This window comes from Hakea prostrata, chromosome 8, assembly GCF_041222555.1.
Source record: "Hakea prostrata isolate BN-2017 chromosome 8, UWA_Hpros_2, whole genome shotgun sequence".
In the NCBI taxonomy this organism is placed as follows: Eukaryota; Viridiplantae; Streptophyta; class Magnoliopsida; order Proteales; family Proteaceae; genus Hakea; species Hakea prostrata.
The window spans coordinates 3,664,432-3,689,128 of NC_142607.1; the positions used below are offsets into that span (position 1 = coordinate 3,664,432).

The 24,697-nt window shown below is 40.3% G+C and overlaps 1 protein-coding gene across 2 annotated transcripts in view; it reads left to right on the forward strand.

Annotated features, from left to right (window-relative positions):
• The window catches only part of LOC149006336 (uncharacterized), an 86,444-nt gene extending 61,794 nt beyond the window's left edge, over positions 1–24,650 (forward strand). The window contains exons 17-20 of one of the 2 annotated variants that reach the window (XM_089166930.1): positions 21,653–21,739; positions 21,820–21,895; positions 22,002–22,058; positions 22,190–24,650. In XM_089166930.1, the coding sequence (XP_089023056.1) occupies positions 21,653–21,739; positions 21,820–21,895; positions 22,002–22,058; positions 22,190–22,276 (307 nt within the window). In that variant the 3' untranslated portion in view covers positions 22,277–24,650. The remainder of the gene's footprint in view (positions 1–21,652; positions 21,740–21,819; positions 21,896–22,001; positions 22,059–22,189) is intronic. The other variant, XM_089166931.1, reaches the window with a different exon arrangement.
• The last annotated feature ends 47 nt before the right edge of the window (positions 24,651–24,697 follow it).

Below are 24,697 nucleotides of genomic sequence, written 5' to 3' on the forward strand. Positions count from 1 at the left end.
CATTTCCAGAATTTGGATTGGAGTCTTGAACTTGCACTGATTCTGGAACAAGATTCTTCTTCCTTGAGAACACCTTTCCTTTGCCAAATCTCACATGCTCAATATCAGAAATAGGCTCATTCATTTCAAAGTTTGACATATGTTCATGTTGTTCACAATTTGACACAGGTGAGTCTTACACAAGTTTAGGTTGTTCACAGTTTGACTCAGGTGACATAGTGAAGTATTTGGGAGTGAACTCTAAGTCAAGTAAGGAATTCCCATTCTTATCTTCCATTATTGAATGCTCCCCCTGAAGATGAGGTGTGGAAAAATAAGACTTATGTTCATGAAAAGTGACATCAATGGAAACATAGAACCTTTTTGAAGGAGGGTGATAGCACTTATAGCCCTTTTGAGTGGAGGAATTCCTATAAATAAACATTTGAGTGCTCTAGGATCTAATTTACCCCGATGTGGTCCATGAATATGAACAAATGAGACACCCAAAAATTCGAGGAACAAGGTTATTTGTCGTTTTTAGGTTTGGGTAGAACTGGGAAAGGACATCCATTGGACTCTTGAATCCTAAGACTCTCGAAGGCAGCCGATTTATGAGATGAGTTGCTGTGAGGACTGCTTCCCCCCAAAATGACTTAGGCACATTGTATTGGAATAGGGAGGCTCTAGTTACATCAAGATTTTCCGTTCAGCTACTCCGTTTTGTTGTGGGGTATCAATGCACTATGACTCATGTATAATTCCCTCCCTTTGAAAGAATGGAGTTAGAATTTGATTGAAATAGTCTCTGGCATTATCAGATCTAAATCTTTTTATACTAACTCCAAATTGGTTTTTAACCATGGAATGGAAGTTGAGAAGAACACAACTAACATCGGATTTGTTTTTGAGTAGAAAAATCCATGAGACATGAGTGCAATCATCAATGAATGACACGAACCACCTAGCCCCAGACACATTAGGAATTCTAGAAGGACCCCAAATATCACTATGAATGAGATAAAAGGGGATGGAACTTCTTTTCTTGCTTAAAGGAAGTGGTACACGCTTGTGTTTAGCAAGCTCACACACATCACAATGAAACTCATCGACATGTATGCCTTGAAACAAAGAAGGAAACAAAAGACTGATTACCCTAAAGGAAGGATGTCCAAGTCTGTGATGGTAAAGCCAAATTTTTTCTTTATTGGTTTGAGAAGGACTACCATTAGTAGCATGTGATTGGCTTGGTGCCTCAAGGTAGTAGAGTCCATCCCTTTCTCTAGCATGTCCAATCGTCCTCCCCGAATCCTTGTCCTGAAATATACAATGACTATGGTGAAAGACTACATTACAATGTAAATCTTGCGTGAGTTTCTTCACAGAAACGAGATTTGTAGATAGTCTAGGAACATGTAGGACATTTTTCAAGGTGAGGGATGAGTTGAGCTCAATATTTCCAATTCCAGCCACAATAGTTAACGAGCCATCAGCAGTAGCTATCTTCCTACTACTTGGACAGGGAGAATATGTGGTGAAAAGATTTGGTGAGTGTGTCATGTGGTCAATTGCACTTGAATCTATGATCCAGGGGCTTGGAAGAGAATTACTAGAGACATTTAATCCAATAGAAAGTGGAAACTCACCTGAATATGCCAAAGAACATGTACCTGGTTTTTTGTTAAGGTTGCTCAAAAGAGTTTTTACACGTTCTATGTCCTCCTGATTAAGGCTAGCAACCTCTTTATTAGTGACTTCAGGTTGCTGTGTAGATGTAACATGCGCCTGACCATTATTTCCAGATTGCTCTCCTTTGTGCCGCCACTCTCGGTTAGGAGGTTTACCATGAAGTTTCCAGCATCTTTCCCGTGTGTGACGAGCTTTCTTGCAATAGGTACACCATAGATTGTCTCTGTTTTGCAATTCTCCATTCTGCAGATTTTTTATTTTCTGATCAAATGCAGTCCTGAAAGTAACCTCTCTTGGTTCTGACATACTCTTTGTAGGTGCTTAAAAATAGTATGTGAAACAGTAACCAAAGATGCAATAGAATGACAAATAAGGCGGAGAAATTAAAAATCTGTTTTTCAGGTAAGGAAAAAATAAACAAAACAGAGCTGAATAAAGAATGGCGATAAAGGCCAAAGGAAGAATAATCTCTGTGTGGCGGAAACACCAGAGATTAAAGGCAATGAAGGCCTGAAAGCTGGACAGCAATCCCAAGATTGGTTGGCTCTGATGCCATGACGAAATAGGAATTGAAATGTTTGATTCTTCAGTATCTTATTCAGAACTTTACAATCAATATATATACAACTGCTATCTATGAAATAGGAAAGAATATCCTACCTAGAAGATTAGAATAAATAAGAAATCTACCTAGAATAGAAGATTACAATAAATGAGAAATCTACCTAGAATAGAAGATTACAATCAATGAGAAATCTACCTAGAATAGAAGATTACAATCAATGAGTAATCTACCTAGAATAGAAGATTGCAATAATAAGAAAAATACCTGTAATAGAATATTACAATCTGATCTACTTAGATTAAAGATACTAATAAAATATTATGATATGATTCTAAGATTTTCCACAGTAAGTTTACAAGGAAGCAGCTCTTGTTGTTTAAATTAGGAGATTATGCAGGTTCTTTATTTAGAGGAACTTTGTGTAGTTCCTACTTAATTACCTTTGTTTGCATTATCTAGATAAAATTAGTGGTTCTTTTAAGTTGCTGGGAACCTTTTCAAATTCTTTTGTATAGATAATTGAAGAAGGCCCCATTGTTTAATTTCTCTGGTTGACTATTTTATTAGGCATATGTTCTGCCCAAGGTGTAAGAATTCAAAGTTGTACAAAATCAAACCACAGATGACACTTGATTTTGCTAAGTGATATCTAATTCATACTGCTTGGGTATAATAACAGTCACTCAAGTGACTCAACTGGCAAGCCAAGTACTGGATCATACTGACAAGTTCAGAAGATGCCAACAAAGGATCCTTTGAAGAGGGTTCTTATTCCAATATATTCTGGATCACCCTCAACCATCACATGATGGTATCCTTTACTGCTTAGAATGTAAGATTCCATCTCAAGAAAAATCGTATTTGTAGGAATCACCTTTTGCTGTTAGACCTCACTATACTTCATCCTGCATAACCTGCCATTCTAGGTGATCTTAAATTCTCCACACAGGAAAAATGCAGCTACCTTTCTGGAGGACTCTGTTGTGGCTCCACTATTCACAGCTGATCTGGAGAAAGATCAAAGGCATCCAATGGCCTATCAATCTGGTAGCAATAGCAATTGGCAAATCTCACATTAGGATAGTCAGAAAGTCCCTGTATTACTTTGAACTGTAAAACCTGAGAAAGAGAGATCGAGAAGAAGAAGAAAAAGAAGAAGAGCAGAAAACAGAGATCAGTAGAGAATATGAGGAGTTTCACCATCATTATGAGGATCTCCTCCAACCTGCTGCTTTATTTATCGAATCACAATAAACTTACACTTGAATACAAAGTTAGAAAGAAGAGAGTCCAATATGGACCAAAAATTTCCTCAAGATGTCCAGAATGCTTTCTTTCCCAAAATGTCCTTCAACAGTCCCTCCTCAAAAATTTCCTCAGTTCCCAGCTTGTTACCAATATAATTCACTCTTTGATCCCCCCAAAGATTTTGTGAATAATTCAGCCAGCTGTTCACCAGTTCGAACATGATAAGTGGAGATCAGTCCCTGCTGCAGCTTCTCACGAACAAAATGACAGTCAGCTCTTTTCTTTTTCTTTTTTGGGATGAACGAATAAATTTATTAACCAAAACCCCAAGGAGGGAAAGAAGAATGTATAAGGGGGGAGAAGAAGAGGGGGGGGGGTTACAAAGTACAAACTACTATTTGGCAAATAAGAAGAGCCAAGACCCCAAGAAACAACAATAGTTCTGTTCCTAGGGGAATCCAAAACTGGAGGGGAGGGGGAGAGATTGCAGACGGCTAGAGCTCTCAAAACAGATGGCCTTCCAAATCAACTCAATGGGTCTAGATTTGGATGTCCATCTCCTAAGATACCGCTCCCACTGAATGTGTGAGATCAAAGCATTGAACACTAATTTGGCTACCAAATAACAAATGAATCTGCGTGCAAAATGAGTTAAGAACCAAGCCCAGTCCAGAGGGAAGCCAAGGGGGGCGCCTGGAGCGGGGCCAAATGGAGGTGATAGCTTTTGAACACAAGAAGCGGGAGAAGGGGGCAAGAAAAGAAAATATGGTCCACATCTTTGGGGTTGTTCCAACAAAGGATCCTATTTGGGTTGACATTGAGGTGTCGACAGATGTGGAAGGTTTGAGTGGGAAGTCAAAGGTTAACGGCTCTCCACGCGGCAAAGGAATGTCAGGGGATGTGGTTTTTGAACCAGACAAGGTGATGCCAAGCAACCTAGGGGGGGGGGAGCAGATAAGATTCCACACCAAAGCAAAGGTGAAAGAACCGAAGGAGAGGTAGTCCTGATGGTGAGGTTGTTAGAAAACAAGCTTTAAATAATCAAAATAGCAATTGAACTTGAACAGAGGAAAGAGAGAAGAGAGAAGAGAGAAGAAAAAGAAGAAGAAAAGAAAGATGAAGAACCAGCAAAAGAGGCCTGTGATTCTAGCTAAAGAGTTTAGAATCACAGGGCCCTTTTATTTATAGCTTCTAATGAATCTAATACAACTTGAGAGACGAGTAACTGTCCTCTAGAAAAAAAAGAAACAAAAAATTACAGCTTTAATAACTTTCTATTTTAGAGTTCCTAAAATAGAAAGTTCTAAAAATATAAATTACCACCAAAATAGAAATTATGCTTTCTAGGATCTCCCAAAACTCATGTAGCAAGACTCCTACATTAGAAATAGAAAGTAGAGTAGCATCACTAGAAAATACTGTTCATGTGAACAGTAAAACAATATTTACTATTCACGTGAACGGTAAGCGTATACTTCAACAGAGGTCATGGGGAGGGAGTGAAGGTGGGGAAGATTGGACCAAACTTGAGTGAGACTTGGTGAGGAAGAGGGAGGGAGAGACCAGGAGTGACAAAAAATGAAGTCCTAAAGAAGGGTGAGTTTAGGGATACAAGAGGCATGGACTAGGTGGGGACGAAGGAGGTTGTAGAGGACACCTAAGGGATGCCAAAGGTCTAACTCGAAATGGGTGGAGGCCTCATCAGTGAGATGGTAGGGAGAGCAAGGGGTTTAGGGAGGAGGATCTTCCTCCAAACCCACGAGGGACTGGAGGGGAAGGAGGCAGTCCAAATGGAATCATCTCGCAGTAAGTGGGAATATACCCAGTTGACCCAAATAGAGTCATGCTTGATAGCGATCTTCCAAATGAGCTTAAGGAGGCAAGCATTGAAGTCACGGATGCAATGGAAGCTAAGACCTTCCTCCAATTTGGGTTGGCAGGCAGACGACTAGCTGATGGGGTGAAGGAATCTAGAAGTTTCTCAACCCTTCCAAGGAGGGACTCCATGGCTCAAATCGTGGCCTTCAGAAGGAAGAAGATGCCACACCAATAGATATATGAAGATTGGAGGACTGATTGGATAAGAACCATCCTATCTGCAAAGGAGAGATTCCAGAGTTGGAGTTATTCGGGATGTGATCAAGCATGGGGGAACAATGGCGGTTGGTGAGATAGCTAGAGATGAGAGGGAGACCAAGATAGGAGATAAGGAAAGACCCTAAAGAGAATTCAGTAAGCTCGAAGAGGTCCTTTGGTGGAATTAGAGACACCTGAAAGGAAAAGGAGGGATTTTTGTAGGTTGACCCTAAGTCTTGAAAGGGATTTGAAGAGGGCTAAAGAGGAGAGGATGGTGGAAATTGAAGAATGATAAGGCTTTGCAAAAGATCATGAGAATATGAGATCATTTACAAAAGTGAGGTGAGTGAGATTAAAGGCTATGCATTTGGGAATGGGAGAGATGAGGTGTTGATCGGTGTTGGATATGCAAGAGAGGGTCTCAAAGGCAAAGGAGAAGAGGAAGGGGGTAAAGGGGCAGCCTTAGTGGATACCAACCCGTGAGGGGGAAAAGCCAACTAGGTAGCCATTAGTGATGATTGAAAAGTGGGGAGTTGAGATGCAAGCTTCAATCTAGGGGATGAAGGGAGGAGGGAACCCCATCAAGTTCAGAATGTCAGGGATGAAATCCCAATGGATGGAGTCAAAGGCCTTACGGAGGTCAATTTTAAGGAGGGCAGCTAGGGAATGAGAAGTGCAATCAGAGCCTCTCAAAATTTTAGCACAAAGGAGGACGTTATCAGCAAGCCTTTTGCCTTCGATGAAGGCGGATTTGTTCTTGGTGACAAGAGAGGAGATAACAAGCCTAATGCAGTTGGCCAGGATTTTCATGATGAACTTGTAGAGGAGGTTGTAAAGAGATATAGGCCGAAAGTCAGAGAGAGAAGAGGGATCGACCTTCTTAAGGACAAAGCAGAGGAAGTTTGGTTTATGGAGGAGATCTGGGAGGGGTTCAAAAGAAGTTGTGAACCGCTTTAATAAAGTTAACTTCTATGATACTCCAGGAGGCTTTGTAGAAGCCAAGGTGGAAACCCTCCGGGCCAAGAGGGCTTGATGGGCTTAAGAATTTCTATCATAAGGGATAGCAAGAAGAGGGTCTAGTAGGAGGGGACTAAATTTGTTGATGAGGTAGAGGAGAGGGGGGTGACGGGGGAAGGAATGGGGAGCCAAGAGAGAAGAGAAATAGACTACCTCTGTTTTGATGTTGTCCACATTTGAAATCTGAAATCCAAACACCAATTAGTAGACAAAAGGGTGGGTATCGAGTTGTAGTTGTGGCAAGCTCAAAGATAATAGTGGGAGGTGTTGGAGTCACCAAGCTCGAGCCATTTGATTTTAGACTTTTTACGAAGGAAGCTTTCCTCTTAGGAGCTAAGGGAAGACAACTTTTCAAATAGGGATTTTTCTGCATCAGCTCGACTTGAGTTAAAGAGGGACGATTGGAAGAGATTGGACCCGAGAGAGGTTGTAGAGACAAGAGGAGACACAGGAAGTGATATTACCAAGGGTGGAGGAGTTCCAGGACTTGAAGGCAAGCTTGGTATTATGGAGACACTTGGCAAAGGTAATAAAAGGGAAGGAGTGACAGTGAACCAGTTTAATCCAAGCCACCTGGACAATGTAGAGAAAGGAAGAATGAGAAGTCCACACATCAAAGAATTTAAAGGGCTTCGGGCCAAAGGAGATGGAGGGCTGGATGTGGAGGTGACAAGGAGAGTGATCAGAGATACTAGGAGAAAGGAAGGAGGCGTGAGAAGAGGGGAAAGGGATAGCTGATGTTCATTCTCAAGGAGCCTATCCAACTTGGAGGCGACATGGTTCTGATTGGATCATCGGTTGTGCCAAGTAAAGAGTTGTTTAGACCAGCAAAGATCAGTGACCACCATGTCCTCAACGATGATTGTTAAAGGCATCAACGGCATCCAAGTCCAAGGAGATGCCACCAACCTTTTCATGACGAATCAAACAATACTAAAGTCACCAGCAATACCCCAGGCTTGGGAATTGACCTAGGTAGAGAGAGATGAGAGGTCATTTCAAACGGGAAGGCGCTCGTGATTGAGAGCATAGACGGTAGTTAGGAAGAAGGGAGAGGGGGAAGAAGGGGAAGAAATGAGGAGGTGAATAAATTGGGAGGAGGAGTAGGGAGAGGAGATTCGGAACTTAGAGGGGTCCCAAAGGATCCAAATGTGACCATTAGGGGAATGGTCGTGGTTGGTGCTGAGGCAATGGAGTGGGCATTGTCTTGTTGGGCATAGGTTTCAAGTAAGGCACAAAGAGAGGCTTTAGTGGAGTGGAGAAAAGATTTGACATCAAGCTGTTTAGCTAGGGAGCTAAGACCCCTAATATTTGAGATCTAGATGTTGTTAGCAAATATGTGTGAAATCTGGACCTGGGCTAGCAAGCCAAAGTGAGTTTGGGTTAACGGGTCAGGCCGGGATTGGGTTGATGGGGTGAACCGGGTGAGGATGAGGGTTGTGAACTAGAGAGGTGGTGGAGGGTTGTGGGTATAAGTTGGGAGAGTGGGTTTGGTTTAAAACTAATGGGCTTAGGGTCTAGTTTAAGTTAGGTAAGGTGGACTAGGTGGGCATAGTGTCTGGTTTAAGTTAGGAGAAGAAAGTGGGTTTTGGGCCAAGCTTAAGTTAGAAGGAAATAAAAGATTTAAGTTTGGTGGGCTATGGGCAAATGTTAGAGAAAGTGGGTTATAGGGTGAAGGAACAGCCCCTAACGTGGGGTTAAGGGGTGAAGAACTTTGCATAAAATGGGAAGGAACAAAGGTAGCAAGCAATGGCATTGACGAGAGGACGCTTACAGAGAGAGGGGAAGACAAATGGAGGGTACCAGGTGAGGGTATAAAGCCAAGAATGGAATGTCCAGGCGGTACAAAGCAGGGTGCAAGGGTACAATCAACTTCAATATGCATTGTATGCTTGTGAACGACAGGATTTGACGCTATTTAAATACCTGTTGGATTGTCACACCACAACGACATAGGAGACTCATAACTAAAGCTAAGCTCACCCAAAAACTACCTAACACATCAGCTTACAAGTGATAAGTGCAACGGCTCAATACTTTAACTCTGCACTGGGCGAAGGAACCATTATTTGCTTCTTATTCTTCCAATAACAAGATTCCCTCCAACTAAGGTACAACAGTCTATGGTAGATCCCTGGTCGATTGGTGAACCGACCCAATCTGCATTAGAAAATCCCATAATTTTCCTATGACCATGATTTGCTTAAAGGAGCCTATGGCCAAATGCTCTCTTAAAATACCTCAATAATTCTACAATTGCATCCCACTAAGTGGTCCAAGATTAGACAAAAATTGACTCACAATGCTGACTAGAAAGGCAATATCAGGTCAGGTTGCAACCAAATAATTTAGTTTTCCAACAAGCCTTTAATACTTCTCTAGGTCATCCAAGGCTTCTCCATCTTTAGGCATAAGTTTTATATTTGGATCCCTTGGGATGTCTAAAGGTTTCGAACCTGCCATCCCTATTTCTAGATAATAAATGAATCACTTGCTTGCATTGTGACAAGGAGATTCTCCTAAGAAATACTTAAAGTCTCCCCAAATCTTTGGTATGAAACTGTTTCTGTGAATAGGTCTTCAACGCATCAACACCAGCTGAATCATCTCCATTAATAAGAATATCATCCACATACACAACCAAAAGTGTCCTTACTTATGCTTAGGACCTCATTAAGAATGATCTTATCCGCATTGTCTGCAGCTTCTTTCTCAATCCTTCCCATCTCTCTTTTATTAATCAAACTTTTCTTTGTCTCATCCCCAAAAAGGATGGGGCTCCCTCTCCAATTTCTGTCCCATCTCCCTTTGTAATCTCCTCTATAAGTTCATCTCCAAAATCCTAGCGAACCAGCTCAAAAAGGTCATGCCAAACCTGGTTAGCACCAACCAAACTGCTTTTATTAGTATTGTGGATAATATTCTCCTTTGTGCAAAGATTGTTAAGGGGTTCAAAAGAACTTCTCACTCCCCTGCAGCGCTCCTCAAAGTTGATCTCTACAAAGCTTTCGACTATATCAGCTGGGATGTTATTAGTGATGTTCTCTCTACCATGAGATTCCCTCTTTCCTTTATCCATTGGATCGAGGTCTGTATCTCCACTCCCAACTTCTTCATTATCACCAATGGCTCGCCGGCGGGCTTTTTTCCTCCAGGTGTCGGTATTTGCCAAGGTTGTCCCCTCTCCCCCTACCTCTTCTCTTTGGCTTTGGAGGTTCTCTCCCGTCTCCTTCAAGCCAAAACGAATCAGCTCCTGATTTCTCCCATTCCTAAATGTAAAGCCCTCAATCTCACCCATCTCGCCTTCGCTAATGATCTCATGATCTTCTCCATAGCCGATCACAGCTCCATCTCCTCCGTCATCTTAGCCCTTTCCTTCTTTGAGTCCATCTCTGACCTTAGGGTCAATCTTGATAAATCTACTCTTTTCCTTTCTGGGGTGTCTTGAATCTTTGTGCGGTAATCTCTTGAATCATTATGGATTCAAGCTTGGCTTCTTCCCTGTTGGCTACATGGCCGTTCCTTTTATCCCTGGCTGGCTCTCTCGCCATCATTGTTCCTCCAAGTTGGATCACATCCGTAAGAGTCTCCAACTTCGGAAAAGCCAGCTTGTCTCCTTTGCCGGTAGGGTGGAGCTCATTCAGTCTGTGCTCCAATCCTCCTACCTTTATTGGTGTGGCATATTCCCAATCCCCAAGGCCATCTTGTCTGCAATGGAATCTCTCTTTTGTACCTTTCTTTGGAAGGGCCAGGAATCTATGTGATTCCTCCGCTCCATCAGTTGGTCCAACATCTATCGACCTAAATTTGAGGGGGGCCTAAGAATTCTTCGGATCCAAGAAGTCAATTCCGCTGCTTTACTCAAACTCATCTGGAAATTTGTCACTACTCATGACTCCATCTCGGTCAATTGGATCCACTCTTACCTTCTCATATCTGACTCTTTCTTGACTGTCCCTAACCCCCTATCCCTCTTAATCCTTCCTAGATCTGGAGGAAGCTTCTTCTCCTCAGACCCCGCGCTCTCCCTGCCATTACCACCTATATCTCTTCCGGTTCCTCTACTTCCTTCTAGCTAGATCCATGGCATCCGATGGGCATCCTTCTTACGCTGCCCCCCCCCGCACTGTCTATAAAACCCACATTCCCAAATCTACCCACCTCTCGGCTTTTATCTTTAATGCTTCATGGGTCCCTTCCCCTCATCATAGTCTCACACAAGTCTGGAACTCCCTCCCCCTTATCTTTCCCCACCCCCATAATATAGTTATTTGGCTCCCCTCCACTACCAAATCCTTCACCACTTCTTCTGCTTAGAACCTATTTCGCATCCCCTCCCCCTCCTCCCTGGCCCCCCTTGATTTGGTTCAAAGGTCATATCCCCGTCACTCCTTTACACTTTGGAGAGCCTAAACATAGCCCTTCCAACCCAGTCATTCCTTATTACCGCCATATCCTTGCGAACCCCAACTACATCATTTGCTGGAATGGTACTAAGGACATTGAGCATTTGTTCTTTTTTTGCCCTTTCTCTAGTTCTCTTTGGAGAAAAGCCCTTAACTACATTTGGCCCCGCTCCCGTCACTCATTTAGGTTTGTCCATGACTAGCCTTGGATATTAAGTAACTTTTCAAGTACCTCTACATGTGACCCGATTGGTAGGCTTGTATTTGGTGCCACAGTCCACCATCTATGGTGGGAGCGTAATCTCAGGCATTGGACTTCCAAATCCCACTTTATTGATTCTATTTGGAATGCTATTTACTTTGATGTTTCCTCTAGGATTTCTACTATTCCCCCCCCCCTCCGGTTGTTGATTCCCCAAGGAACATGCTTATTGTTGTTTCCTGGGGGTCAACTCCTAATTCCATCCTCCTCTTTGATCCTCGCCTTTAGATGTTTCTTGTAGTTTGGTTTTCATCTCTTTAATTTAATTATTTATTCATCCAAAAAAAAAATTGTCCTTACTGTACTAGACTGCCCAAAGAACACTAAGTGAGCACTTTCACACCAAGTCATACCCAAATCTCTCACAAGTCACAACTGAAATATATCAGGCAAGCCATTCATATGCTGATTGTTTCAGCCCATACAGTGACTCCTTTAGGCGACACCCCAAACCATTCATCCCTCAAACTATTTTGATTCAAAAAAGCTTTGATACCATGTTAGAAAACAAGCTTTAAACAATCAAAATAGCAGTTGAACTTGAACAAAGAAAAGAGAGAAGAAGAAGAAGAGAAGAGAGATGAAGAACTAGTAGAAAAGACCTGTGATTCTTAGCTAAAGAGTCTAGAATCACAGAGCACTTTTATTTATAGCTTCTAATGAATCTAATACAACTTGAGAGACAAGTAATTGTCCTCTAGAAGAAGGAAACAAAATATTACAGCTTTAGTAACTTCCTAACTCCTAAAATAGAAAGTTCTGAAAATAGAAACTACCACCAAAATAGAAACTATGCTTTCTAGAAAAACTCTCAAAACTTATGTAGCAATATTCCCACATTAGAAATAGAAAATATAATCAAAACAACAGCAAAATACTGTTCACGTGAACAGTAACGTGAACAGTAAACTCCAAATTTACGTATATTTTAACACTCCCCCTCAAGCTGGAGCATACAAATCTCCCATGCCCAACTTGCAACAGATAGACTGAAAACTTGGTCTGAATAGAGCTTTGGTGAACAAATCAGCTAGTTGGTCAGTAGAGCTCACAAAAGGAGTTGCTATAAGCTTCTTCTTCACTGTATCACGCACAAAATGACAATCTACCTCTATATGCTTCGTTCTCTCATGGAACACTGGATTACTAGCAATGTAAGTGGCTGCCTGATTATCACAAAACATTTTCATAGGGGCAGAAACTGGAAATCCTATTTCCTCTAACAATGAACGAAGCCACATCAATTCAGCAGCGGTGTGGGCCATAGCCCTGTACTCAGCTTCAGCACTAGATCGAGCAATGGTGGATTGTTTCTTACTCTTCCAAGTCATAAGATTTCCACCAAGAAAAGTACAATAACCTGTGGTTGACCGGCAATCAATGACGGATCCAGCCCAATCTGCATCAGAAAAGGCAACCAAGTCCATACTCCGATTTGGTCGATAGATGAGCCCTTTTCCGGGAGCACTCTTGAGGTACCGAAGCACTCTCATCGCTGCATCCCAATGAGCCTTCCTAGGAGACTGCATAAACTGACTCAACACACCAACAGAATAAGAAATATCAGGACGAGTAACAGTAAGATAAATAAGTTTCCCAATAAGACTCCTGTAACGATGGACATCATCTAACAAGTCACCATCATCACGTCCTAACTTCAACTGAGGATCCATGGGAATTTCACTAGGTTTAGAAGCAAGCATGCCAGTCTCAGTCAAAAGATCTAACACATACTTTCTTTGTGACAAACTTACTCCTTTTTTACTGCGGATCACTTCAATCCCCAAGAAATATTGTAGATCACCTAAATCTTTGGTTTGGAAAGATTTTTGTAAGTGTGCCTTAACTGTATGGATTGCATCAACATCATTGCCTGAAAGGACAATATCATCAACATAAACTGCCATAATGACAACACAATCACCCTGCCGTCTAACAAACATAGAGTGATCAGAATAACACTATACAAAACCAAAAGACTCCACAGTCTTGCTAAATTTCTCAAACCAAGCCCGTGGAGACTGTTTGAGTCCATAAATCGCTTTATGAAGCCTGCAAACACGAACACTGTCCTCCCCCTGAGCAACATACCCTGGAGGTTGCTCCATGTAAACTTCTTCATGAAGATCACCATATAAGAATGCATTTTTTATGTCAAGCTGAAAAAGAGTCCAATCATAATTCACAGCCAAAGATATCAAGACACGGACAGAATTAAGTCTTGCCACAGGAGAAAAAGTCTCAAAATAATCTACACCATATGTTTGTGTATAGCCCTTAGCCACCAAGCGGGCCTTAAGCCTTTCAACCGTACCATCAGAATGGTACTTAATTGTATACACCCACCGACAGCGGACCACATCTTTCCCAGGAGGTAAGTTGACTAAAGACCATGTATGACGAGAATGTAAAGCATCCATTTCCACATCCATAGTTGCTTTCCAGCCAGGAATTTTAAGAGCTTCGGTATGATGGGTTGGAATATGAACGGCAGACATAGACAAAGCAAGGCAACGAAAGCTAGGAGGGAGATGAGAGGTAGAAACAAAATTGGAAACAGGATAAACAATGTTAGAGTGTAAAGTGCAAGTACGAGTACCTTTCCTTAAAGCAATTGGTAAGTCATTTGAAGGCAGAGTGGGATCTCCACTAGAAGAATCCGCCGGTGGAGAGGATGAAGAAGGAACATCCGTAGGGCTAGCTTCAGGCTCCACTAAAGGAGAGCCGCTAATATTGTTAGGAGGAACTCTACTATCCACAATATGTTCTGGCAACTTATGTCTTCGCTGATAAACTTGTAGAGGAACATTGCTAGTGGAAGGAACTAAAGAGGGAATTGGAGGAGTATCATCCAAAACATTTTCAACAGACACAAATTGACTTAGATAATAAGGAGTGTCTTCAAAAAAGGTCACATCCGCACTTGTAAATTGTTTGCGAAGAACCGGATCATAACAACGAAAACCTTTTTGAGTGCGTGAGTACCCAAGAAAAATACACTTAATAGAACGGGGGGAAAGTTTATCCAAAGGATGTGGTATGTGAACAAAACACACACAACCAAAAATTTTGGGTGGAACTGAAAACGGTTCTCTATTGGGAAAAACAATTGAAAAAGGAGATTTTTCAAAAAGCAAAGGCATAGGCATGCGGTTAATTAAATGACCAGCAGTCAAAATTGCATCACACTAGTAACTCTTTGGAACATTCATCTGAATCAAAATAGCGCGTGCAACCTCCAAGAGGTGACGATTTTTGCGTTCAGCCACTCCATTTTGTTGGGGAGTGAATGAACAACTGGTTTGATGAATCATTCCAAGAGAATCACACAAATTAGATATATCATGTTGCACATATTCAGAAGCATTATCAGACCGAAAAATTTTAATAGGAAGAGAAAATTGAGTCCGAATTTCATGAATAAAACTTTTAAATGTAGTTAAGAACTCTGTCCGATCCTTTAAACGATACAACCATGTAAGACGGGAGAAATCGTCCACAAAAGTAACAAAATATCGAAAACCATGCCTATTACTAATCTACAAAGGCCCCAAATATCGGAATGAACAAGAGAAAATAAGGACTCACTACGAGAGATAGAGCATGGAGGATAGGTGGCACGATGATGCTTCCCTAACTCACACGCTTCACAATTTAATCTAGACACTGATTTAAAAGAAGGAAATAAAATTTTTAATCTAGGTAAAGACAGATGGCCTAAACGACAGTGCCACTGGAGAGCATCTACACAATCATCAGAAAGAGCCGCAATAGGGGTAACATAGTCCAAATAGTAGAGTCCGTTCCTTTCACACCCTCCACCAATCGTCTTCCTCGTGTGAAGGTCCTGGAAAACACAATAAGTGGGAGTAAAAGTCACAGAGCAGTTTAGTGCTTTAGTTAATTGACTAACAGATAATAAGTTAAAAGGAAAGTTAGCAACATGAATTACGGATGATAAAGTAAGAGAAGGTGTAGGAGAAACACTTCCAGAGCCTAGAATAGGTGTGGAAGTCCCATTAGCTATGACAACAGAATTTTTAGTGGTAGATTTAGAAAAAGAGCTAAAAAGTGATGACTTACCAGTCATATGGGAAGAGACCCCTGAATCGATGATCCAAGGGGTGGGAGTAGAAGTGAGAAGTGTTGTGTTACCTGCATGAGAAAGTGTGGCAGCAAAAGTACTAGTGGATGTGGAAGCGCCAGTTTCAATATTTTGCAATTGGCGAAGGATTTGGCTTACATCATCTCTTAGAGTCTTAGACAAGTCCCCTGAAGAAGATCCAGAACCACTATCGTTGTTTGCTACAGTATCAATACCACCATCAGAAACAGCATGATTGGCAAGGTGCTTGGCCCACTCTTGTTTTCCATGTTTGGCCCAACAAGCTTCCACTAAGTGCCCTGTTTTACCGCAATGAGTACAAAGTCGAGATGTCTTATCAGACAGTTGAACACCACGACCTCCAAAAGACCTACTAACTCCCCCTGAACCATGACCACGTCCCCTTCCATAAGAGGTAGTGAAGGCTGAATTTTCTCCTTTAGAACTTTTGTTTGGAGAACTCCCTTCAGGCAAGGCAATACGTTGAAGTCTAGAATATGCTTCACTAAGATTAGGGACATGCTCACCAGCAAGAAGATGTCCTTTGACAGATTTCAGTTCAGGGTTCAATCCTGCAAGAAACTTAGACACAAAAAATTCATTCCGTTGGGCCTTTAGCTTCTCTATATCAGTGGTGAGAGGTTGAAAGACATTCAACTCCTCCATCATGCCTTTAAAGGAGTTGTAATAATCCTGCAGAGACTTGTCAGCTTGCTGAAATTGAAATAGCTTTTCATAAATACTAAAAATCTGAGTCATATTTTTAGCTTGGGAATAAGTCTCTTGCAAATCATCCCATATTCCCTTTGCAGTCATATGGAACATAACATTCATTGCAATATCAGGTGCCATACTATTCCACATCCAAATTTTGATGATTGCATCATCTTGGATCCAACTAAAATAGGATTTGTCAGTCTCAGCAGGAGGTTCATCCTCAATGAACTTAAGCTTACCTTTTGCAAGTATGTACACCCGAACCGCTTGTGACCACAACAAGTAATTAGAACTACCTTTGAGCTTGATAGATGTAATTTGAACGTTTACATGATCTCTTTGAGATCCTTTTGATTCAGCCGTACTCATGATTGAGTCACGTGTAAGTGAAGGCATTAAACTGAGGTAGATAACACTCAAATCAGTTTTCCAAAACTTGAAGTAGAATGAGCAGGAAAAAAAATTTCTGCAACCTTATGACAGAATAGGAGAAAAAAGAAAAAAAAAAGAAAGGTAACAAAAGTATCCAAGTTCTGGAACGTGTAAGAGTAAGGTAATAGGTAGAGAAGATCAGTTCACATGAATATCTGATCTAACAGTCCATAATATACAGCATTATGTGGTTGCACACCAAGGAAACATAAAAAAAAAAAAATTTCAGAAGAAAATATTGAGAACAACACTATTTTGATTCAAAAAAGCTCTGATACCATGTTAGAAAACAAGCTTTAAACAATCAAAATAGCAGTTGAATTTGAACAAAGAAAAGAGAGAAGAAGAAGAAGAGAAGAGAGATGAAGAACTAGTAGAAAAGACCTGTGATTCTTAGCTAAAGAGTCTAGAATCACAGAGCACTTTTATTTATAGCTTCTAATGAATCTAATACAACTTGAGAGACAAGTAATTGTCCTCTAGAAGAAGGAAACAAAATATTACAGCTTTAGTAACTTCCTAACTCCTAAAATAGAAAGTTCTGAAAATAGAAACTATGCTTTCTAAAAAACTCCCAAAACTTATGTAGCAAGATTCCCACATTAGAAATAGAAAATATAATCAAAACAACAGCAAAATACTGTTCACGTGAACAGTAAACTCCAAATTTACGTATACTTTAACAGAGTCATTGGTACTCTCCTTTGCAACACGAAGAACTCTTAAAAATGTGTCAGCTAAAGTGGGTGCATGATCACTACCAAGAATCTGTGCTCTAACTGCCTCAAATTCTTTCCAAGACCTCCCAATAAACCTATAACAGCTAATTGCTCTCTTTGATTTTGCATAGGTTTGACATCAGAGGAGATAGGTAGAAGAGAGTTTAGTTCTTCATACATTCTTTTAAAATCAACAAAATATTGGGTAATATCTCTACCTTTCCTATCTACTTGATAAAATTCTTGGGACAATTCATAGATTCTAGCCAAATTATTCTAACCAGAATGCAACACATTCAAATACTCCCATAATTCCTTCACAGTTTGTAAGTGAGTAACCAAATCTACAATATTATCGGCCAACGAATTAAACATCTGCCCAAGCATTCGAGCATCAACAATTGCCCAAGTATCATCATCTTTAGGTACAGTCTTAGTCAAATGATCTATCTGTCCCCATCCAGTAAGAACAATTCTAACTATAGCCCTCCACTGGTGGAAATTTGATACACCCTCCAATTTCTTCTCAGTTAACCGATGAGAGGATGAAGAAATAATTTCAGTCATGGTATTTTTACTTGAAGTTTCTCCCATATCCAAACACAATTAAAACCAAATCAGATTAATCTCAAAAATTAGATCCAGATTAGTTTGAAAATCGAATCGATTAATCCCAGAATCGAAATCGAAGATAATCCCAGAATCAGAATTAATTCCTGAATAATCCCAGAATCAAATTAATCTCAGAATCAGAATTAATTCCAGAAACGAACCATTAGATATTGAACCACTTAAACCAATAGAGCAAACCCAAGTCAAAACCAACTCACCAACTCAAAACCAGTTTCAAAACTGATAAAATGCCCAAAAACGAGATTATCTCAGCCCTAAACAGATCGTGAGTGAGGAAGACGACGACGGTCACTCTTCCTTAGCCCCAAATCGCAGAAAAAGAAATTTTCTTCATCAATCAGAGATTTATCGTACCTGAGAATGGCAAATTCTGGCACAAATCTAGCATCAATCGAGGCAACGATCTTGAGAAGAGGTCATCGCACAGCTCTCTCTTTGAAAAGAAAGCTCAGTCTGCATCGATCTTTAACAGAGACACCCAAATAGTGGCAGCGTAAGGAGCTGCATCAATCTTCAAACAAACACCACCAACTGCAGCGTAAGGTGATGCATCCCCTTTAATTTCTGGAAACGACTCTCACATCAGGTGCAATTTCTTTCCTTTCTATAGAACTACTGTTTGTGCTACTAACTCTTAGAATCGAAAGGAATAAGAGGACCTACAGACTCTAATACCATATTAGTTTGAGAAAGAATAAGGTGCATAATGAGAGAGAGGAGAAGATGGAAGTAGCAACTTTGTTGTGGAGGCTCGTATAGAACTCATGAGCACTCCTCAAAATAACTTCACTATATATAGGCTAATTTAAAGTATATTCTATATAGGAAAGCGTCAACCAATTTCGATTGGTATAGAACACTTAATTACCGCCTCTTTTTCCTATCGAGAGTTAGCGCAAGGCACTAACTCTCGATGGATCTGTCCTTTCCCAAATTGCCCTTTCCTAACAAGTATCAATATCACACTTCTTATTGTTTATGTGGACGATATTGTCATCCCAGGGAAATGGGTAATGATGGTAAGGAAATATGAAGGATTTTTTTGACAAAGAGTTTGAGATTAAAGATCTAGGGAAGTTACAATACTTTCTAGGAATTGAGGTGGCTCAATCAAAGAAGGGTATATACCTGTCCTAAAGGAAGTATGTTCTAAATTTATTATCAAAAGTGAGAAAGTTGGGGTGTAAAGCAGTTAATATTCCTATTAAGCCTAGAGCTAAGCTTGAGGAGGAGGGAGAATCAGTGGACAAAGAAAAAAGGCTGGTAGGGAAGCTTATTTACTTGTCCCACACCAAGCCAGACATACTTATGTCGTAGGGATAGTGAGTCGTTCATGCATGACCCATATTCAGCTCATATGAAGACTGCTACTAGAATATTGCAGTATTTGAAGGGAACTCCTAATAGAACTAAACCAACCAACCCCATTCGATGTCATAATTTATAAAAGTATTAAGTGGAGAAAAAACATTATTTTGCATTAGCACTCCAAAGAATTTTAATAACTATCCCAAACTGTTTCCGAATGTCAGCCACAAAAGCACAAAAAATATCAAAGATTTGTATTAAGTCTATCTAGGTAACTCAGAATAATCATCAAAATACCAAAAGTCCAAGGTAGAAGTAACAAGACAAGGTCCCCGGTCCCCACATAGCTCACATAGTGAAGCTTATTCCCAAATTGACATGACTCACAAGGTGAAGAAGAAATGGGACACTACCCAATTATTAACCCAAAGGAGATAGCTCACACAGTGAAGCTTATTCCCAAATTGACATGACTCATAAGGTGAAGAAGAAATGGGACAAAAACATTTATCCAAAATGTTCAAACTATCTAATGAAGGATGGTCCAAATGGCAGTGAATTTGGTGAGGGGTAGATGTGCATGAACTTGCAACTACGGAAGTCTTGGAAAACAAGTATAGCCTTCCGACAAGGCTTGATGATTCCTTCCCGAGTCCTCCCAAAAATCCCATAATACAAGTTGTTCCTTCTAGTTTTGCATCACCACCACATCCAGTGAAATAGCATTCAATTCTTCATACTTTTTCTTAAAGTCTATAAAGAAGTATTGGGTTAAAGTTCTACCTTTCCTATCGACCCTACAAAACTCCTGTGAAACCTCATAGATGCAGGAAAGATTGTTCTGTCCAGAGTACATAATATCTAGGTAATCCTACAACTCCTTCACTATGTCAGTATGTGTAACTAAGTCAACAATATTCCTTTCCATGGAGTGGAACATCTGTCCTAGGATTTGGGCATATATAACTTTCCATGTACCATTCCCAGTAGACATAGTAAGATGGTCTTTACTGGCACAACCTTGACTATTTCCATAGGTGGAAATAGACAGTTCCTTCAAGTTTTTGTTCAAAAATACCATGAGATGTGGAGTCATGATTTCGGTTATTGTACTTTTGGGTTCAGATTTAGGTTCAGATGTAGACGTAATCACTTAATCTTTCTTTGGTCCTTGCAAGTGACACTCGTCTTCAATTGGAAATAAGTAGGCAGCAGTAAACGCTAAGGAGCAGCTACTAAGAATGCTTAAATTTCATGACTCAAAAGTGCTCAATCAAACACATAAATTATGAAACATGGTGGCAGCAACTAGAATGTCTCCAAAAATAGTTTGTCATAAAAGATCTAAGGCTGGACAGAATCGAAACTCTTCCAAAACCTTCATTCAAACACCAGTGACTTGATTCTTTAAATTCTGATGAAGAATCAACCTCTAGTCTCATCTCATCTCCTAAAACCAGTACCCAAACGAAACCAGCACAAACTGCTGCTTCAAGTTGGACATGGCTGTAGAAGACTCTCAAGCCAATTTGATTCCTCCACCAGTCTGCCCTCAAGAAAATTGGGAAGCAAGCCTGAGAAATTTGCCGCGAGAACTTGCAGTAGCCGATCAACTTGGCTCTGATGCCATTTAAACTGTAATAAACCAAAGAAAGAGAGATCAAGAAGAAGAAGAGCAGAAAACAGATTAGAAAACATAGATCAATAGAGAATATGAGGAGCCTCACTATCATTGTGAGGATCTCCTACAATCTGGTGCTTTATTTATGGAATTACAATAAACTTACACTTGAACACAAAGATAGAAAGAAGAGTCTTATATGGACTCAAAAATCTCCTCAAAACCCAGCCCAGCACAAGATACTTTTCCAAAATGCCCAGCTATATTTACTTTCCCTAAATTCCCTTAACAATTACTATCGAATGCAGACCATAGGTAGCTTTTTAGTCCTAACTTGCTCTTCCTTTTGGGAATTATCTTTGAAATCCCTAATTAAAAGTTTGTGTTCAGAAAACTCTAAAGTGGCTTGAGAAGGAATTATGAGAGTACTTTAGTATATGTGAAATATACTGCCGTGCTTGGTATGTTTATCAAGTGCTAACTTGCTAAATGCTTGGTCATGGGTTCAAGTCCTGCAAACAGCCTCTGGGAAAACAGGGGTAAGGCCGCATACATCTGACCCTCCCTAGATGCTACTAAATGCAGGACTCGTGTGCATGTCTTTTGGTACATGTAAAAGCTGGTTTTGGCTCTTTTGGGAGATATAACCTTCTAATAAGAGGATTCTAAGACATTGTCTCCTCTATTGGTTGGCATTTTTGAGAAAATCTCCATTGCATCATAATCATGGTAGTTGGTACAACCATATTCAAATCCTGTCAAAATCAAGAGCTACTTTCTCTTTTGTTTTTTTGGATCTATTCATTTTATTTTGTTTTCTATTTTCATTGGTCTATTGGATATTAATGTGTTTCTTAAACTTGACTTTTGTGCAGTCATGTCGATGAGGGTGATCAAGGTGTAAATGATGCACGGTGGCTTCACAAAGAACCAGTCTTAGTCACTGTGAGTGGCAATGGAAGGTAGGGAGACAAAACTGTGCTAGTTGATGTTTGTCAGTTTTTAGAAATCAATGTGACTAAGCCAATCTGGAAATTCACAGCATTGCTATGTGGGATGTCACCCTTGGTCAGCCTTGCGTCAGACATTTGAGAAGCCATACTCGCTGTGCTAATACGGTGCATATCATTGATTTCTTTCACCATCTTTTAACATGTGCTTATGTTCATCTTTTCTCTGTAATCTCCTGTTAATGGTCATTGGTGTCATGGTTTGAAACTACAGGTTGCTGTGGCTCCGAATGATCAATATATCTGCAGTGGAGGGGATGATCAGAAAGTTGTAAGTATTCATATTCTTTCGAACTTGGATAGGTGCCAGAGCTACATTCTTAGAAACATTTACTTTTCTGACATTGTTTAGATCAACAATATGGTCAAAGCTCATCTAACAAGAAAAAAATGGCTGGGCAGGTTCTGTATCATTTTGTGAAAGGCAACAGAAGCTCCCAGTGGCGTTTGACCCATCCATTGGCACAGAGAGATGTATTATGTCTATAATTTGGTAACTTCTTATGTTAAAACAACTATTGATTTAGCATCAGGGGTTGTTCATTGTACAGCATTAGCAATATTTGGAAAAATTTTACAAGAATTTTTTATTTTAGTGCTTAGGTGATCATAAATTTCCTGAGTAGTACCGAATGCCCAGCTTCTTTGGGGAAAGTTGTAACTAAATGGTACTCAGGCGCATAAAAATCAAACTTTATTCTTTTTTAGGCTTCTATGTCTTTACATGCTTCTCACCTACCTTACAACCTATATGGTTGTGCAGAAGATAAATTGAGGAAAACTAAGAATCAGAACTGTCTTCTTTTCATAGGCTTTTATGTCTTTACAAAATGTAAGCTTCTCACCTATTTGACTTCTCATTCAGTCGTGAAAAAGATAAATTGAGGGGAAAGAACTTAGATCTCCTAAAAATTAGCTTGAATATCATGGTGGTAACATTTCCGAATGTGTTCTTTCTATACCATTGGAGCTGTGTGTTCTATAATCAGAGAAGCCTGGTGTTTATATATTCTGTCCCTGTACCTCATTTATTTCTTTTAAGATGTACATGCCTTGAGTTGTGGAATCGTTGCTGCTGGATCCCCATGGAAGGTCTTCTGTTTAAATGTGCTAACCTCCATTTAAGCTTCTGTTTGGAATATGAAGAGTTACTTGTGCCTGGGTGAGATGTAAACAATTTCTTTTTGTTAGACCTCAATTCCTATGATTAGCTTAACAGCAGAAAGAAGGGAGAAAACAGAGTATAGCATGCAAGGAGGGCTACCTGCGACTTGGGTTTTCACTCTATCGCATGCCCCTGTTTTATAATCTTTTAATTACAGTAAAATTAATATTCTTTCCCTACTTAAGTGATGGCAGAAACACAATATGAAAGAATTAAAACATAATCTAATAGAGAGGCAGCAAGGACAGTTTTGCCCCTGCAGTTACTGACAGAAACAGAGTCCCAAATATCATAGGATTTCCAAGACTTCCCCTCAAGCTGAGGCATACAAGTCGCCCATGCTCAGCTTGGTACTATTAGTACAAAAACTAGGAGCAAACAACCCCTTGGTAAACTTGTCTGCCAACTGATCAGAAGAGGACATAAAAGCAGTGACAATCAGCTCCTTCATTACAGCATCTATGACAAAGTGATGGTCCACCTCTACATGTTTGATGCATTCATGGAACACTGGATTACTGGCAATGTAGGTAGTGGCAGTATGAGCTAATATCAGTTCTAGAAGTAATGATCTTATTCACATCAGCTCAGCGACAGTTTGGGTCATGGATCTATACTCAGCTTCAGCACTAGACCTAGCAATAGTAGTCTGCTTTTTACTCCACCAAGTGACCAAGTTCCTCCCAATAAAGGCGCAATATCACTGGCCATTTCTTGCCCAATCAGCATCATAAAAGGTTACCAGATTCATACGTCTATTGTGACAATAAATTAATCTTTTGCTTGTAGCACCTTTAAGATATCAAAGTATACATACCGCAACATCCCAATGAGCTTTTCTAGGAGGCTGCATAAACCAACTCAGGACTCCAACAACAAAGGTGATGTTTGGCCTTGTAATAGTAAACTTTCTAATCAAGCTCCTGTAGCAAAGAACATCATCTTATAATACCCCGTGATCAACTCCAAATTTTTTCATGAGGATTTAATGGCACATTGATTGGTTTTGAAGTAAGCACTCCTATTGTTAGAAGATCCAAAACATACTTCCTTTGAGAGAGACTAATTCCTTTTTCACTGTGAATCACCTTCATCCCAAGAAAATAGTGAAGACTCCCTAGGTCCCTTGGTCTGGAAATGTGACTGCAGTTTTAGTCTTCACCTCTTCAATATGCACCCTGTCATTTTCAGAGATAATTATGTCATCTACATGCACAACCATATTAGACTGAGTGGTTAGAGTAACACTGGTTAAAACCATAAGTAGTAACAGTAGAACTGAATTTCTCAAACCAGGCTTTAGAAAGACTGTCTGAGACCAAAGGTGGCTTTATGCAGTTTTCACGCCCTGTGTGTATTCTCCCCCTAAGCAACATATCCTAGAGGATGCGCCATATAAGCTCCCTCCTGAAGATTTTCATATAAAAAAGGCATTCTTTATGCCAAGCTGTAGTAATGGCCATTGAAAATTAATTGCAGGAGAGATGATTCGACAACGAATTCAATTTGGCTATAGGCAAGAAGGTCTCAAAGTAATCAAAACCATAGGTGAGCCTCTTAACAGAACCATCAGAGGATATTCATTATTTCACACCCAAGACACTTAACCATATCCTTACGAGGAGGTAAATCAAGCAAACTCCACGTTTTTCTTGAGGTTAAAGCATCCACTTCCACATCCATGACGGCCTTTCAGACAGGGTTTTGGAGAGCAATGGAGTGGCGGGAGGGGATTGTGAAGGCGG